The 17,677-nt window shown below is 36.7% G+C and overlaps 1 protein-coding gene across 3 annotated transcripts in view; it reads right to left on the bottom strand.

Annotated features, from left to right (window-relative positions):
* Positions 1-17,677, bottom strand: part of LOC137035332 (receptor tyrosine-protein kinase erbB-4-like) — a 395,576-nt gene that overhangs the window by 83,160 nt on the left and 294,739 nt on the right. For all 3 annotated transcript variants that reach the window (XR_010897054.1, XM_067408484.1, XM_067408485.1), the window contains exons 8-13: positions 16,585-16,698; positions 15,358-15,484; positions 14,225-14,298; positions 9,481-9,571; positions 5,615-5,814; positions 2,594-2,726 (exon numbers count right to left, since the gene is read on the bottom strand). Coding sequence is in view for 2 of the 3 variants with exons in the window: in XM_067408484.1 (XP_067264585.1) it covers positions 2,594-2,726; positions 5,615-5,814; positions 9,481-9,571; positions 14,225-14,298; positions 15,358-15,484; positions 16,585-16,698 (739 nt within the window). In the remaining variant the exon portion in view is untranslated. The remainder of the gene's footprint in view (positions 1-2,593; positions 2,727-5,614; positions 5,815-9,480; positions 9,572-14,224; positions 14,299-15,357; positions 15,485-16,584; positions 16,699-17,677) is intronic.

The raw sequence follows: 17,677 nt of genomic DNA, 5'->3' as shown, positions 1-17,677 counted from the left end.
AGTGATATACCTCAGTTTAAATAGATCTGTGTGTGTGGTGGTGGTGTGGGTTTCAGGGATGTTTAGATTTAGAATTATTTTTTAATAGAATTTCTCAGGAAAGACTGGTACAGTTAACACAGCAATGTGAAAAAATCTCAAGTAACCTAAAATGTGCTTAATTTAGTGACTGAACTGCTTGTTTTCAAAAATATGATTTAAATATATCACTAAGTTACATCAAGGGTCAAATAAAATAGAAATGGTACATTAAAGTTAAAAGTTACAGTTGCCTGATAAAACGCAACTTTTTTTTTTGTTTTGTTTACATACACTGTACAGGTCTGATATAAAGGATGTTTTTGCTCAGGTGGCCAAAATGTGCGCTCAAAAGAGAAAAGTTTTGCTCGGCGAGAAAAAAAAATGAGAGGGAACATTGTAAGTGTACTTTCTAATTTACAGTGCCGTGGCAAACAAAATGATTAATTTTACCCTGGGTTGTTTAGGAATTTATGATGAGATAAAGACACAGGGCACAATGAAATAACACAAAGACAATAAATAGATCAATTGTCTGGTTACACTTTATTTTGGTAGTCCACTTTAGACATTCTACTAACTATAAGTAACTTAACCTGGCAAATACATGTCAAATAATTCTCATTAATTTGCAACAACCTGCCAAAAGCTCTCAGAGTATTAGTAGACTGTTAGGTTAGGGTTAGAATAAGTTGATATTCTAATAAGTTACAAAGTTACTTATAGTCAGTGGAATCTGTTGGGAAGCATCAAAATAAAGTGTTAGCAAATATTAAGCAGATAGTCTACTAATACTGATTGTTGACATGTAATTGCAAAGTTACTTCTAATTAGTAAAACTGTCTAAAGTCAACTATCAAATTAAAGTGTTACCAATTGTCTATCTATTATTGGCTGCACATGAAACAATAAAAGGACGACAAAAAGAAAATACACAGATTTACTACACAAAATATGTTTTTTTTTTTTTTTTTTTTAGAATGCTTTGGCACACATTACAATTTCATATACATAATCTACATACGTACATCTACAACCTACATAATCCACCTACTCTACTTTAATGTGTGACTAGTAAAACACACTATATCTACAGTATTTGTGCTTTTATTAAATAAGTTTGTTGTTGTTGTTAAATGACTACAGGTTGACTACACCTTCATTTATTTTCCCTACTTTTTAAATGATTTTAAAAAGATATTACAAAAAAAATTCTGTCATCATTTACTCACCCATATTCATTCCAAACTTGTATTACTGAATGTTTTTGTTTACGACTGTGTGTTGGCCCATACAATGAAAGTTAGTGTGGTCCAAAACAACATTGTCTTTCATGCATGGATTAATAAAAAGCACTAAAACAATGTTTCATGGAAGAAAGAAAAGATTTTTTTTCAAATGATGACAGAAATATATTTTTCTAATCTTTAACTATCCCTTTAAAGTTTACATTTTATTATTTTAACCTTGTCACGGATCCAGACTATCAAACATAAACTGTGATAATCTGCCATATATTAATAAATCGTTTAAACTTTTATTAATAACATTAAACCATCAATTAATGTCATGAAAAATTATGTTATAAAATATTTATAGTGTGGAAAGGATAGAAAGTTTGAAAATTGTGTGTTAAAAGAGTTTATTTTCTAAAACCCCACAGCGTCAAAATTGCCCGTAGTTGAAAAAGCACTTGCATGTGTGTGTGTGTGTGTGTGTGTCTGTTTATCTGCCATAAATCTTTGTGCCTGTGTGAAAACAAAACCAAGGCTTTACTCAGTTCTTCACTCTGTCATGGTTCTCACACACTGCTTTATTTTCATATGAGGTAGGAGATGTGGTCACCGGGATAAGAAATGTTCCTGGATCAACATATTTGGTTGATCATGGAACAATATTCTTGCTTGAAAATATAGTCCTAACCCTATCCTTAGCCCTAAGCCTAACCCTACCCATAACATCTCTCTAAAATCAGAGGGAAATGATAGGTGAATAACACTGACATAGAAGCACCTGACCCTGGTTGTAAGCCTAAACTTGACATAAACTAAACTTGAACCCTTAAATCTGATTGGTTGATTGGAATTTTGTTCCAGGATTAACAAAGATGTTGATCCAGGAACATGTTGTACTTGGTGAAATCACGTTCACCTGTGAGATGTACCCAGCTCATCTAGCTCACCCAAACACAGTTATTTGTTTTCCAGCTCATCCAAGCTTATGTTTCATCATTGCAACCTGCTCTCTAAAGCCAGGTGACGTGCTGCGCTGCTGTTTTGTTATTGTTTGTCTAGAGGATGGAGACATAAATCTTTGTGAAATCCCTGGAGAACGGAACTAGCTATTGTTCAACCTTTGGAAGAAGAATCTTCTACAAGCGAACATTAATAAACACTGGTGCAAAGTGTATGCAGATAATCCAGCAACATAGCTTGAGCACACCTGTGATACTTGAGATTTGTAGATTCATATAGTAAAACTCCTGTACAAATATAGTGTTTTGGAGTTATATATACATATCTATATAACATATAAATATTACATATCTGTGGGAGGGTGGCATTTAACAACTTACCCTTCATGCAGGTTGCAGGATTCAACACAGGTGCGTCCCCTGCTAAAGAACTGACAGGACAGGCACTGGTTGGGCCCCGGACCCCAGCAGCCAGCATCAGAGCACAGCGGGTCACATATCATACGATCCAAAACTGCAAAAGATGTGTTTATCATTAATACAAGAGCATTCATGCCAGTAAATAACAAACTTCACCATAGTTTCCTATCATCTCTCATCTGTCTCATCTGTATTATTAATTTATAATCCAGCACAAATGTTTTCAACATTAATACTAATACAAAACCTTTTTTGAGCATCAAATAAGCATATTAGAAAGATTTCTGAAGGATCACGTGCCGCTAAAGACTGGAGTAATGACTTCTGAAAATTCAGCTTTGCCATTAAAGGAATAAATGACATTTTAAAATAATAATAAAAAAAGTTGTATTACTAAATGTAATACTATATTTAATTGCAATACTAATACAGTATTACTATTTTTTAACCATATTTTTGATCAAATAAATGCAGCATTGATGGGCATAAGAGACTTCTTTCAAAAACAATAAAAAATATTACCGCTTTCAAACTTCTGAATGGCAGTATGTAATTGAAGTAATTTTAATAAATATTTTTTAAATATTTATTTTTATATGTATGGCAATAGATGATGATACGGATATATTTTTTAGAATAAAAATGCTGAATTTTATATTTGCCTAAATTATGCTGTTATGCCTAAATTATGCATTGTGCAAGTGACCGCTCTAATTGACTTTTTTAAAATGTCACTTGTTCCAAGGCGTCACAATGAAAAATTAATTTCTGTCCATAGCTGCATTTCAATCTATTGCACATTTGTCTCAGAATGATGCTGTCAGTCCACCCCAGGGAAACGTCCAGTCGATAGAGGGAAAATATCCTTTGTCAAACCATGATTGAACACAATGTACACGCCATCTGTGAAAAGTGTTACTTGTCCGTTCATGGATGTATTATGCCTGTAAGAAGCTGGCTGTATATGTACTGCTGGCATTTCAATTTGAAATGAGGACAGAATGGTCCTGGCGCCCACCCACTGAGGCACTGGATTTTGCAGCAGCTGGGAGAGTGTTTTAAAATACTGCTGACACACCTTCAGCAAGTCTCACAGACGTCCTCTTCAACAGACAAACTTCTGAAACTAATAATGAGAATTTCATCATCAAAGAGTGCACAGCGGGGTCAAACGTTTTGAAACCGCAGTTAAAATATGGATGTAAACTAAATGTGGATTAAATGTGAGCAAACTTGTGACAATGAGAAGAGAAAGCCATGTTCTTGCTTTCATTGAACACCTTTGGAACACCTCAAATCATGAAACGGAAGTTGCGATCGTCTTTTCTTCCATATTGTTATGTATATCTGAGTGGAACGGCCTTTTGAAGGAGAAAAGATGTAGAGTAGGACTTGATTTTGTCCATGGGGAATTTATTGGATCGTTTGAATCGTTATGGTTTGCTATAGCTGTGATCTCATGTGAGTGACAGGTTGTCACACGTCATCAAAGAAGAGAAAAGATGTCTTAGCAAGAGTGAGGGGAAGTTATTTTGATTAAAGAACACTGCAAGATTCCATAAAAAATATCATCCTTTTTTTATATTGTGGGGAATTCAAAGAAAGAAATTTTGACATTCATGTATATTTTTAAATTCAACTTTACACTCAAATTGTTATTCTGCTAATATATAGTAATATGTAAGAAAAAACATTGTTTTCAATTAGAAAATAATAATAAAAAAAAAAAAAACCTCCACAATGTAGTGTGTTACTTTGAGGTTTTCATTTACAGTAAGCACTGCTGAACACCAGGGAGGAGTTATTTTTTTCATGATTACATTTATTTGCAAAAATCAATGAATAAATACGCATTAACATTTAAAAGCACTCCAGAGAGAACTATACAAAAACCTAGGCTTTCTCAGGGAACAACATGTTCTAGTTCAAGGACCAACTTGGTGCTTAACGCAGGTATCCAACAGCATAAGGAGCAGCAGAGAGAAGTGGGAAGCCCTTTCAGCTGTACGTTTGTGGCAGATGGATCAAAAAGATGCCAACTTCAAAGTTTTAACCTGGTTGAAAACACACAATTCGGGTTGTGTTGACGTCAAAAGCAATGCTGGTTGGTTTCCAGGGAGATAGGTAAGAGCCAGGGGGATCGCTAAGCCCAACAAAAGGCTACGGTTGCCACGAGACATTAATGATTGCTGTTGCATCACAACATCCTGCACATTGGAAAAGAAGGGGGAAAACAGCTTTTTAGATAGTCATAAACATCACTCAGCAGATAGAAAAGAGAGAGTTCTTAAAGACAGAGGTGAAGATAAATTCCCTGTGGTGATTATAGCTTCTCCTAGAAGGAAAAAAAAAATCTGAAATGTCAGAAATTGTTGCAGGGTCTCCCTGCAATTAATTCTCTGTGATTGTCTATGGAGTGACTTAACATTTGCAGAGAATGGGTAATTAGATTGGCGGTCCATGTACAAACCTGAGGCATTTGGGGTCTTTTTTCAGGTTTACAGTAACACCGTTCCACACATCTTCAAGTCTTCCATAAAATAAAAAAATAAACCTCAAAGAAGTCTTTATTCTGGATCTCGGGGTGATTTTGAAAGGTAAAAAGGGAGCACATAGTAGGGGGCTTGCATCAGTACTCATATTTCACTGCAGAGTGAGACTCTGATCGCCTGACATCCCCTGACCCCCTCCATCTGCGGAGGAACCCGGGGCTCTCATGACCCCCGCTAGGCGCACTGACCCAGCCACAACGTATGAGGGAGCCGCACCAGCACCTTCCAAAGTGACCGAATTTAAGTCAGCGAGCTCTGTGTGAGCAGCGTGAACTCTGGCTGTGGTTCCGGTGAACCAGGACAAACAGCAGCTGGGAGACTGAGAACCATCCTAGCCTCAAGACTTCTCCTCATAGGTCAGATGCTGCAGATATGACTAATTTATCTTAAAAATGAATGGAATAATAGTAAAACAGAGCGATGGACTCACTGCACTCCTTGGGGTTGCGGTTGTTGCGGATCAGGGCTTTCTGAGTGTTGGTGCGGAAGAGTCGTGTCCAGTTGACGGTGTTGTAGTAGCAAAGTTGGCTGTTGTTGGTGACGTACACGTTTCCAGCACTGATCTCATTAAGAGACTGCAGCTGCAGTGATGAAATCCACTGTTGCTTCAGCACCAGAAGAGAGATGCCACTAACAAGAGAAAACATAAGGGGGACAAAAGGTTACTGGTAACACTTTAAAAAGGGGTTAATTCAGCTACAAGGTGTAGCTGAGGTGTAGCCATCATTTCAAAAGTAAGGGGGGCAGAAATATTGGGTGTAATACCACTTTTTATCTGCCCTTTGTCTAATCTCATCTCATCTTTTCTTTTTATATATTAATCAAATACACTGCTGAACAATAACCAATATCTAATATTTTCTCCCTATATTTTATGACAATTTTATGATTGGTTTATGTACTACAAACACTTGTGCATTAAGTCATCATGGATTTTATACAATGTTAAAAAAAATAAAAATAAATAAAAAAATAGAGCACCTATCAAAAGATTGTAAACATTAGAATTGTAATTGTACAATAGAAATATGTCTCTTCTGCTCACCAAGGCTGGATTTATTTAATCAATAAAAACAGTAATCAATGTAGTAAAAAAACTATTTTGTGAAATAGTATTACTTTTAATTATTAAATATAATTTAAAATAGCTGTTTTCTATGTGAATATATTGAAAATGTAATTTATTCCTGTGAATTTTCAGCATCATTACTCCAGTCTTCAGTGTCACATGATCCTTCAGAAATCATTCTAAAATGCTAATTTACTGCTCAAGAAACATTTCTGTTTAATATGTTGAAATGTTGAAAAACAGTTGTGCTGCTTCATATTTTTGTGGAAACCATGATACCATTCAAACATTTGTGGTAAGATGGAAATTAATACTTTTATTCATCAAGGATGCATTAAATTTATCAAAAGTGACAGTGACAATAAATGCAAATAAATGCTGTTCATTGAACTTTCTATGCATCAAAGGATCCAGAAAAATGAAATGTATTATGGTTTCCACAACAATTTTAAGCAACTGTTTTCAACACAGATAATAATCAGAAATGTTTCTTGAGCAGCAAATCAGCATATAGACCCTTTTCACAGACGGTGAAGATGCGTTTTAACGGTCATCAATATCGTAAATCCTGCAAAGTTTTTTATATTTCAATTTTTTTTAATGTATGTACATTTATAACACTATACTTAGTATTATATTACCTTTTCATCAAATTACAAAAATATATTTAATGTATTCTCTCATTCACCACTGTACCCAACTATGACGACTTCTGCTTCTAAGAAACACAGAAATGTGAAAAGGGTCTATTAAAATGATTTCTGAAGGATCATGTGACACTGAAGACTGGAGTAATGATGCTGAAAACCCAACATATTCAAAATACATTTTAAAGTATATTCACCTAGAAAACAGCTATTTTAATTTGTAATAATATTTCACAACATTACTGTTTTTACTGTATTTTCTTTTTTTAATTAAAAAAAAGCAGGCTTTGAGAGCATAAGAGACTTCTTTCAAAAACACTGAAAAGTTTGTCAATTAGCACTGCATTATTCATATACTTTATTGTCAATAAATACCTCGAGATTGCTTGGAAAACCCACATAAACCATATCTTGTCACAATCATGTTTATTTTCTTCACGTTTCATCAGTCAATAATAGATTTCTGCATTTTATTCAGCTGCTGCTACAGCGAATACACATAGCTGAATTACTTCTACAAAACCATTTTGGACATTCTGCGAGAGAGCACCCTCCGTCTTCCAGTATGAATGAAACATACATTACATGAGAGTGAGCGCTCCATAATGTTTAGATCACCTCATTTTAGTTACTAAAATGTAACTAAAACAACTATCATTGTCTCTTTGAAGTTAAATCAAGATTTATTCACATTGGCCTTTATGTGAACACACTTGCCCAAAAAAGTGCTGGGATAAATTTACGCTTTATTAAAAGTGCAGGGGACAGACACATCCATCCATCCATCCATCCATCCATCCATCCATCCATCCATCCATCCATCCATCCATCCATCCATCCATCCATCCATCCGTCCATCCATCCGTCCATCCATCCATCCATGAGGCACTTTTTTGTTTGTGTGTGAATAAACAAACAACTCACAGAAATGTATTAAAAATTTCATTACAAAATAAAAAATAGATTATTACAAAATAATAATTAAACATTTGAGGGCTTTATATATGAATATAATTACCTAAATAAATATAATATAATATAAAATTTTCATTAAAACTATATAGTATATATAAATTAACATTTTACCTTACTTTTTTAACAATTTATCAAACTGAATTAACACATTAAATTAACAGCCACAATTTTAAACAATCATAAGACCAGACTGTTTTTAGCCTGGAGACTTGATCAGATCCGTATGAGTAAGAACGAAACAAAAGAATGAGATCTGACACAAAGAAAGCTGAAATGATGGCTTCGTGAACAAAAGGCATGAGCGATTTGTCAGTATGAGAGATGCTGTTGCCTGTGTAAAGCAAGTGTTTAGCTTGCATCCCCCATCTAGCGTCGCAGAGGATCTCCCACTTCAGATGTGATGAGATCGGTTAATGCTGAGGCGTAATCACAACAGTGTTTTTAATCACAGGCAGGCGTGCTGAAGAGCACATCAAAGGGGCTTTGAGACGGCCGTCAGCGGAGAGTCAGAGAGCTGCGGCAGAACGTGCAGGTGCACTTACACACTGACATCGCTCTCATCTCGCCGATCTGCCTCTCGGAGACTTCTCTTCTGTTTCTCTTTCTCTCTACATTTCTCTCTCTGTGTTTCAGGCAGAAAGCCAGTGTCAGACACAAAGTACATCATGTGACAAACGGTAATCACTACAGTGGTAGAGCTTTCAACAAATGACCCACAAATGTTAAAACAGACTGGCGGATCTGTGCTCTCGCTCTCCTTCTGCCTCTCCTGACTCTTTAACTCTAAGCAAATGGGTGTTGCACTGTGTGAATAGAGCTTTTCATTTGTACTCTTTGAACTCTTGGCAAGAAAGCCTCAGCCTCTTTAGAAAACACGAAAGAGGGGATTCACTAAGAATGAATTACGCATTTGCACATGCTGTCTGCACTGTTTTACTAAAAGAATGATGCAAATCAGGAGATAATAGAAAAGTAGTCAAAATTACAGTTTAAACAGCTCTAAATTTAACAGGCTTACAGGCTAGATAGTCATCAAATGATAATACTGCAGATTACCATTTGATGAATAAATGCCATGATTAATAGAAACTGAACATCTCTTTTAAATAAACATTCATTAGCCACCTCTTTAACATCGACGATAAAGGCACAACACATCAAACAGGCTCAAAATTTTGTAAGCGGAACACAAGTCTGTAGCGAATTATAATGAATGATTTTGTGAGTTATTTTAACTTCACATGCTGTATTCCAATTATTTTTAAGGTTTTATTACAGAACCGCGGAAAGACAACAAATGCAAAGTTATTCACTCGACTTTCACGGTTTGCTTCAAGTAAGTGATAGAAGTGATAGAAATGAATAATTTTCATCATTTTGAATTCAGGTGTACATCGTTATTTGGGTTCACTGCTCACAATATAATTCTTTTGTTTTGTATAGGCTACTTCTGTGTTATGTTTCCGACATGAACGTGTGACATGTCGTAATAACGAACACCTGACTCGGAAGTACGAGTTTCCCAGGTGCACTTGAAGACAGCAACAGACGTTAATTTTTAATTAATTCTGGAGTTGGCAACAAAGGGTGAGCCCTAGATCTTACCTGTAGAGAGATCTGCCTCCGATGGTTGCCAGATTGGAGAAGACACTCAAATCAGTCATGTTTTCTGGCCAGGACTGAATGTTTAGAAAACCTGGAAAACACAGGATAACACATACAGTGAGTCAAATGATCAGCCAACATAGCAGACATGGTGCCACCTACAGTTATTATTAAGAGAAATGCATTACTTTCATTGCAGCATGAAAAAAAAGCTCCCTCGTGTAGCTTATTAAAGCTAGTAATGAGTGTGGATGATCAGTGCTGAGCAAACAATTGTGTCATTTGAGAAATATTACCACTTTATAATGCCTCTATTTTATTCCCATATCCTGCATCTATCTCCGTTTATTTAATGCAGATTGAAGCTCTGATAGCTATAGATCAAGGAGACATTTTAATAATGGATTCAAATTAATAATTTATTGAAGGGAAAACAATCCTGTGCATGCACCAAGAAAAGACAAACAGGCCAAGAGAAAGAAAAAAAGAGGACAAGGAGAACATAAATTACTCAAATTACTTTAACAATGCAAAGCTTGGATGGTGCATATTTCCAGTAATAACTGATATTTGATTGCCTTCAAACTAATTCATAACTTTCAGAGGGACATGCTTGAGCAATAGCAGTCTTATGTTAAGAAACTAATATAAATATTATTCCTGCTGAGAGTTTATGGTCATATCTCTAGGCCAAAACTTGTAGTTATCATTCCTGGCCTGCTTAGTTGTGGTTCATTATAATTTTGGATATAAAAGTTTAGATTCCACACTCATTAGCATGTCTACCGGAAAAGACTACAGTAAATATTAATGCAGCCATTTGATTAAGACATTTGCCTCCGGTGATGGTTTTCTGGAGAGAGAATGGCATCAATAAATCATAAATCATCTAAATTTGATATATTCTGACATCAGATAAACTCTATTCACATTGTTGATAGCCAGACTGTTTATTAATGCAAAACCTGCAAAAAGTGAGCCTAAAATTTCACGATTTTCACTCTTAGAAATGGATAGTTTCAGAGCTGAAATGGGGTTAAACGCTTCAGCATTTGCATTTTCCGCTGCCTGAGTTATTTCGTCAAAGGTTGTGGAAGCAGATTAGAGGAAGTGCCTCAGTGAGGTGTCGTTAGCGTGGTGTCTGCTGACACTAATTGCCTTAATGACAAAACTGTGCGATGGGAAGTCTAAGAGAGTGTGTGTGCAGTGCCTTGAGAGTGGGCCGCTTGCCTGTCTGTGTTGTAATCTGTTTATTTTACGTGTGGAGGCGAGACTTCATCATGATAATAGTGCTAACGAGGTCCCAGCGAACACCTGTCGGCTCCAGACTAACATCAGGAGAGTAATGCTGCCCCACAAATGAATTACACACAAGAATCACAAAGGGAACTGCTGCAAATGAGTCTGAGTAACACAAAACATAGCTGCCGACACCAGAGGGTTTATAGATGTGCACCAACGTGTTCCTAAGGCTAGGATCTAGGTCATAACTCAGAAATGTTTATGCATATACCGTATTGTATGCAGTTTACTGTATACAGTATTGTTATATCAGTGCATATAAAGTACAATACTGTTCAAAAGTTTGGAGTCAGCAATATTTTTTTTTAAAGAAATGTATGCTTTTATTCATCAAAGATTTGTTAAATTGATAGTAAAGACATTTATAACATTACGATTTTTTTCTAATTCGAAAATAAATGCTGTTCAACATTATATTTTTAATAATTTATCCAATTATTAAAAATATTAAACATCTTTCAAATAATCATTTAACAAAAAATAGTGTGGAAAACTAGATTTTAAACTAGATTTGTGTTATATTTTTCTGGCTGACAAAATACAATAAATAAATTTGGAGAAATATATGAGACATCATCGTCATCAAAAGGCTGCAAAATATATATATATATATATATATATTTTTCCTATTAGAAAATATTGATCATTTTTCAGTTGTATGTCCCAGTGCTAACCCCCTCCCTCAAGTCCTGAGACTTGGGGGTAAATCAGGTCAGCCTCTTCTGTCCATCTCTTTTGAGAGATGATTCACACAGGGCTTGAGCTGAAGGCAGTGCCAGCAAGAGCCACAGGCATTTCCTCAAATCTTCAAATACTAGTGACGAAACATCCGTCTGAGGCTGTGAAATGATCGTTTAATGTAAGTCAGGGTTGTTTGGGGTTTACTGGGAGTCATACTGATCATGCACCCAAACAAAAATTAAATAACATCAATCTGAAGAGTCTTTCATTTCAGCTGCAACTTCTCACAGCTAGACAACCTTCTTCAAGCGTGTTGGCGATCTTCGATCCAAAATGTACACCAAATTTAGTCAAACTGAGTAAGTAAACACATTCAATTTAAAAACCCACTGTAAAGAAATACATAGAGTAGGAGCCTCTGGATCTGTCAAAGTCTTCAAGCTGGGGGTCACAGAGCAGAAATAACACCTTCCAGTGAAGACGTTGCTCTGTCAGAAACTGTGGCCACCTGCATATAGATGTGACAGCCTGACATGCATGCCTCACTGACTTGGAAAGCCCTCTTTGCTGTCACCACAGCAAGAGAGAGCGAGAGAGATAAAGAGTGAAAGGAAGAGAGAGAGAGAGAGAGAGAGAAGTGTTTTCAACTGCTTTCATGTTTCTTATGAGCCAAGAGTCCTGCTCTCCTATGGGAAGCTCTCTTCAGTTGGAGAAATCTCCCTCATCATGTATTCATCATATATAGGGCCTCCCCGCTGAGATACAAAGAAACGGACACTCGTACAAACACACACATTTACACACATGCCACAAACACCTCTACAAATGCACAAACGCACTAGATCTTCCTCTTTGCTTTGCTCCATGTGTTTTTGATGTAACTCTTCAATAAAACAGGTGGATTATGTAAATCTGGGCATGTGAATCAGCTATTTTTATTTTACAGGCCCTTCTTTATGGAAGCATGAGTTAAGGAGTGTTCCAAAATGTAGGAAGCTGTCTCGCTGTCCTCTGTCTGTTACCTTCTAAGGTAAACACTTAACGATTGTAAGGTCGATTATGAATGTAAATCGATACTTATGATTGATTGCGCTCAAACGCGTCCAGTCAGAGCCAGTTGCGTTCAGTCTGTGATAAGAGTCGGTGTTCAAATTCCATGTGTAAGTATATAAATCTGCTTCAGTCACAGGAAACAATCGCTGTGAATGTTTTAGCTAGTCATTAAATGTGTGCCCGGCTTAATGCGTATACATTATGGAAAGCGTGCTACCAAGATGGGGTTTAAACTTTGTCGGCTGAAGAACCAAGTTTGATTTGAAGATGAAAAATGTATTAAGCACAATGTTCTCTTACCATTGTTGATTTCTAACTCACTTTGTTCGTTGTGGTCTTGTGGAGACTCTTTGTATGAGTAATTTTCTGTTGTCTCCTTTCACATTCATACGTAGATTGCGTGAGCTTATTTCATCCTTTAGATTAAAAGGTCTGAAAAAGCCCATAGACTTAGCCGCACATAGACCCTCCCCTTGAAGAAATCCCCTTCTGTCCCCTATATAGCTGCCCTATATGGGGACAGAAGTGGCTGAAAGTGGACAAAGAGACGGATTAAACCACCTGGTGTAAACGGGAATGTCTTTCTTATCTATTTGTGATCTGATCAATCAAAATGCATCTTAATACCAGGTGTAAGCAGGGCCTTAATGTGTTACATAATGCTCATCATGCAAAGTGTGCAGTAAATATAACTTGACAGAATTTGAGTAAGCAGTGCTTGTGTTAGCACATACTCTAATAAGCATGAACATATATAAATATTGGGTAAAACTGTTCATTTTTAATTTGAATTAAATATTTATATTTACACATTTCAGTCATTTTTTTAAAGAAATTAAACATTAATGTATGTAATAGGCATTACATGAAAAAAACTCAAATAAAACTTAAATATTTATATAAATACCTTGGCGACCAACATGTTGCATTGAACAAGATGAAGTTATAATGTTTAGGCAACTCAAGTTACAACAAAGACTTTATATATAGAAAGACGGCACACTCCTATTATTAAGAATAGGAGAAAGGGCAATGTGCAGTATAGCGGAATAAGTCCCGCCTTCTAATTAAGAGACAATCGCGGATTGGTAAAGTCATCGCGTCACTGCAGCTGCCGTTAGAAGTGCCTTTTCCTACAGAGACACATGTTTAGGACTGCGCATGCGCATTAGATTGATCTAGCCTGAAAAATGCATTTTTTGTCATTATTTGAGCATTTAGAAACAACATTTATGTGACAGTTGTTGTCAGATTTCATTGGTGATTTCAAATATGAAATTTAATCGAAAGCTTAGTGAACAGCTTTGGAGAATTTGGTGTTTCCCCATTCAAAGAGATCGGAGCTGCACTTGCATGCCCTAGAGGCATTTCAAAGATAGCTGCCAAGTGAAATGACTTGTCCTAAAGGGACTTTGGTTACAATAAGGTCAAATAAGTCACTTCCAGATAAATAAATAAACACAAAATAAATAAAAAATCATGATGTAGCCAGTCAATATTAGCATATAAAATTTATTTAAATATTTGCCTGCCAAGAGAAGAATAGGTTCTCCCTATTGAGTGCTGGTTCTTCAGGTTTCTTCTTTGTCATTTTTGGCTTGCTAGCTTTGTGTTTGTAAGGCACTATACATTTTTCAAGGATGCATTAAACAATATGTGTTATATTATTATGTAAAAGCCCAATCCAAATAAAACTAACTTGACTTACCAGTGATTTCTCGAACGGTACGGAACACATTGAGTTTCTCTGGATCCAAGGGCTCTATGTTGTGGTATATGTCCCTGTAACACACACAAAGATCGATGCAAATACACATCATGCTAAGAACATACTGAGAGCCACATAATTTCTTTAAGAAATCAAGAAAAACCTGGCATTTTGCTACCAGGTGAAGCTGATCGTGTAACAAGCTCTAAAGGTAATCGTGGGAAGCCCATTTGCAAAAAAAAAAAACACACAAAATATTATTAGAGAGTCCAGAAGTGCAGATTATGAATACAAAAGCATTTAACCAGTGTCTGCTGACCACATCCATCCCAGTCATTTTCTAGATCTTTTCTAAGTCTCCATGCCTTATAATGTTCTTTTGAGCAGTACAGCAGGTTTTAATAGCACCACTGAGCTGAAGATCTTCGGGGAGGACGTGTCCAGAACACCTGCTGACTTGTCATGTGTGAGAATGTGCACATGGGAATACATGTAAGAAATATGTGCACTCCATATCACAGTTTGTGATGGAGATGATGTCATCTGCATGCCTATCAGGATGTGCGTATGTGTGCACATGGGTTTTCCCAGCATGCTACGGCTGCTGGTCCTGGACTGCTCTTTAAGAGCAGAGTCAGCTATATGGGGTTAGAAGGCCGGCCAATCAGGCGCAGTGGGATCAGAAAGAGGCCACTGGAGGGAGCAGGTCAACCAGAGGTCAAATGGCTTCTTGACAAGCTGACAATCAAATATTTCACAGCACTTATATAAAGAGGGGGCAGCACATTTCTCATATAAAATCACATTAACTGCAATTGTCTTGAGAGTCAGTAGAAGGTCTCGTAGGGCTTGCTTGACTGTCCAAACTCGCAAAGTGTGTTAACGGCACTGTTATGTGAGCTATTAAACTGACCACTGTAGTTTTTTTTACACAGCCATGATGTGAATGGTTTCTCTAGAGCTTTTCTTCCACATGAATCCCCTCCTGCATCATTAAAGCTGATGTTATCAGGTAAAAAGAAGCAGCATAGGTCAAATGGCTTCCGACAATCCAATATCCGATATTCAGCTGTAAAGCAGAGTGCAATGGCTGTGAAGTGAGCCGACAGAGGCCGTGAAGGAGCCACTCTCACCCTTTAATGCCTGTGATGAGGAACACCAGGTTTCCGTTGATCTTGGTGCAGTTGATGAATCTGTCGATGTTGCTGGAGTCGACGGTTTGAGCTGTCTGTAGGCTGGCAGTGCCAATCCCATCACATGCTATAACATAAACCAGAATAAAAATTTCAAGTGATGTTTGATAACTTTGAGAGAAAGAATAATTAATGAATGGTTAATGTCTGGTCAATTGACACTTTCAGAAATTGGTTTGCAATTGGGTTCCCACCAAAATACTATTCTTAGCACATTACTGTTACCACTGAAAAACAGGGATGAGGAAGCTAGTTTAAAATTTTAGTTTTTAGTTTGCTAAACTACGAGGTACTCGTTATTTGAAATTGTCAAGTTAAAGTCAGGCTACTCTAAAAAGTAGTAGTATGCTACAAGCTACTAACAAAATAAGTTAAATTATTTAATGGAGCAATATCTTTTTAAAATATTTAATTTTTTTAAATAATTAATTTTTTAGTTTATTGCTTCACTGTGCACAATGCATGTACTGTGATGCAGTGTTTTGTCACAATACACAGCTGCATAATGGATAGTAGCTTGTTGTAATGGAAGTAGCTTGTTTATTAGAAAGGCTGCACTATCCTGATAACAGTGAAGCTAGTGTCACACTATGGATAAAGATTTGTTAATTTAATAGTTATTTATTCTCCAACGCAGGTGTGTTTGCCACCTCTGTCATGAAAAAAATAAATGCAGTGCACAAAATGACAGAACAATTCAGAAAGCATCTTTCAATGGTTGAAGGAGATTTAGTTGCTAATGGGGGAAAAAAACAGGCCAAAACAACTCTAGATGGTCAGCAACAAACCAGGTCAACCTCAGCTAGTAATAATTTTAAGCTACACTAGTAAAATTATTAAAACTAAAACTGAAAAAAACTAATTCAAAATATTAATATATAGCATATAAATAATAATAAAATAATACTATTATAAATTAAGGAGTGTATTCAATAGCATTGAAGTTTTTGCTTTGGTATCAGATTATGAAATTTCACTGACAACTGAAATTTTGGTTTTGTGGCTATCATCATAGTAAATGTAGCATTTTTGTGAGCATTAAAGGGATAGTTCACCCAAAAATGAAATCCCCCCAACAGAACAAAGACATTCATACAGGTTTGGAACTACTTGTGGGTGAATTTTCATTTTTGGGTGAACTATCCCTTTAAAGAAGTGTGTGATCACCTTTAGGGCAGATATCAGTGCAGGGGATGCACATCTTGATCCTGTTCTCCTCCACCTCCATCTTGTTGCTGGGACAGGCTCTGACACAGGAGCTGTGGTCCACCACAAAGTTATCTGTCACGCCACACACAGAGGCAGAACAAACTGTCAGACGGCAGCATGCCCCTGAACAAACTCTAAGCAATCTCTGTGAAAAAGGCCATTGACATTTTGTAATGGCAGAGAAGAAATATCCATTCTCAGACAAAAACCATTAACACATCTGCACAAATACAACGGGGACTGTGGCATGTGTGTGTGGAAAGAGCCTATTTCCGGCGGTGACTGTGCAACGTGACATCCATCACCAGAGAGGAGAGAGGGCTCACAGAGGGCCAGATAAAAGAAGATGGAGCTCTCAAGTGCAGACGTCTCTCTTCGCCTCTTACATGTAACGTGAATCTCAGAGTCTTACTGTGGCATTACATTTAACGTGACACCAAAAGAACGAATAAAGGCCTGTACAAACCAGGACGAATATCGCACGTGTTTATCGCCAGACGTTTCGAGACGGTTTTTTTGTGTTCATACCCAAGCGATTTTCACTGGCGATGCGCAGAGTGAACGTGCAATTTAACTCCCTGACAGTATGTGGCGCTTGTGCTTAACGGTAGTGCAAATAAACATATTTATGATATTAATAAAGTAATGACAGTATATATAGTGCCAGTGAACTGTAGTGCAAATAAACATATTTATGAAATAGACATTCCTAACTATATTTCTTGAATGTAAAGGGAAAAAACAAACAGTATACAGAAATAATACACATCTATTGGTGTGGCAAAGAAGTGGCAGAGCACCGATAGTGTGCATCTCAATCAGCTCCCTAGTTTTGTGCTTGAGCGCCTCCAAGTTGTGTTTTACTGTAACTTCAGCAGCTCCAGGGACGTGAACAAAAGCGCCACTCTCATTGGTCGGCCAGTTTTTAACGCAGCGCGTCAAACCAAAAAACGAACCCGAGGCGTTTTTTTTTTTTTTTTTTAAATGATGCTTTTACGCCTCTCGTTTTTCGCGTCGATGTGCACACTCAAATTGGCGCCCTTTGTTTAGT

Source organism: Chanodichthys erythropterus, chromosome 14 (assembly GCF_024489055.1).
Source record: "Chanodichthys erythropterus isolate Z2021 chromosome 14, ASM2448905v1, whole genome shotgun sequence".
Classification (NCBI taxonomy): Eukaryota; Metazoa; Chordata; class Actinopteri; order Cypriniformes; family Xenocyprididae; genus Chanodichthys; species Chanodichthys erythropterus.
This window is presented reverse-complemented; position numbering and strand designations above follow the sequence as displayed.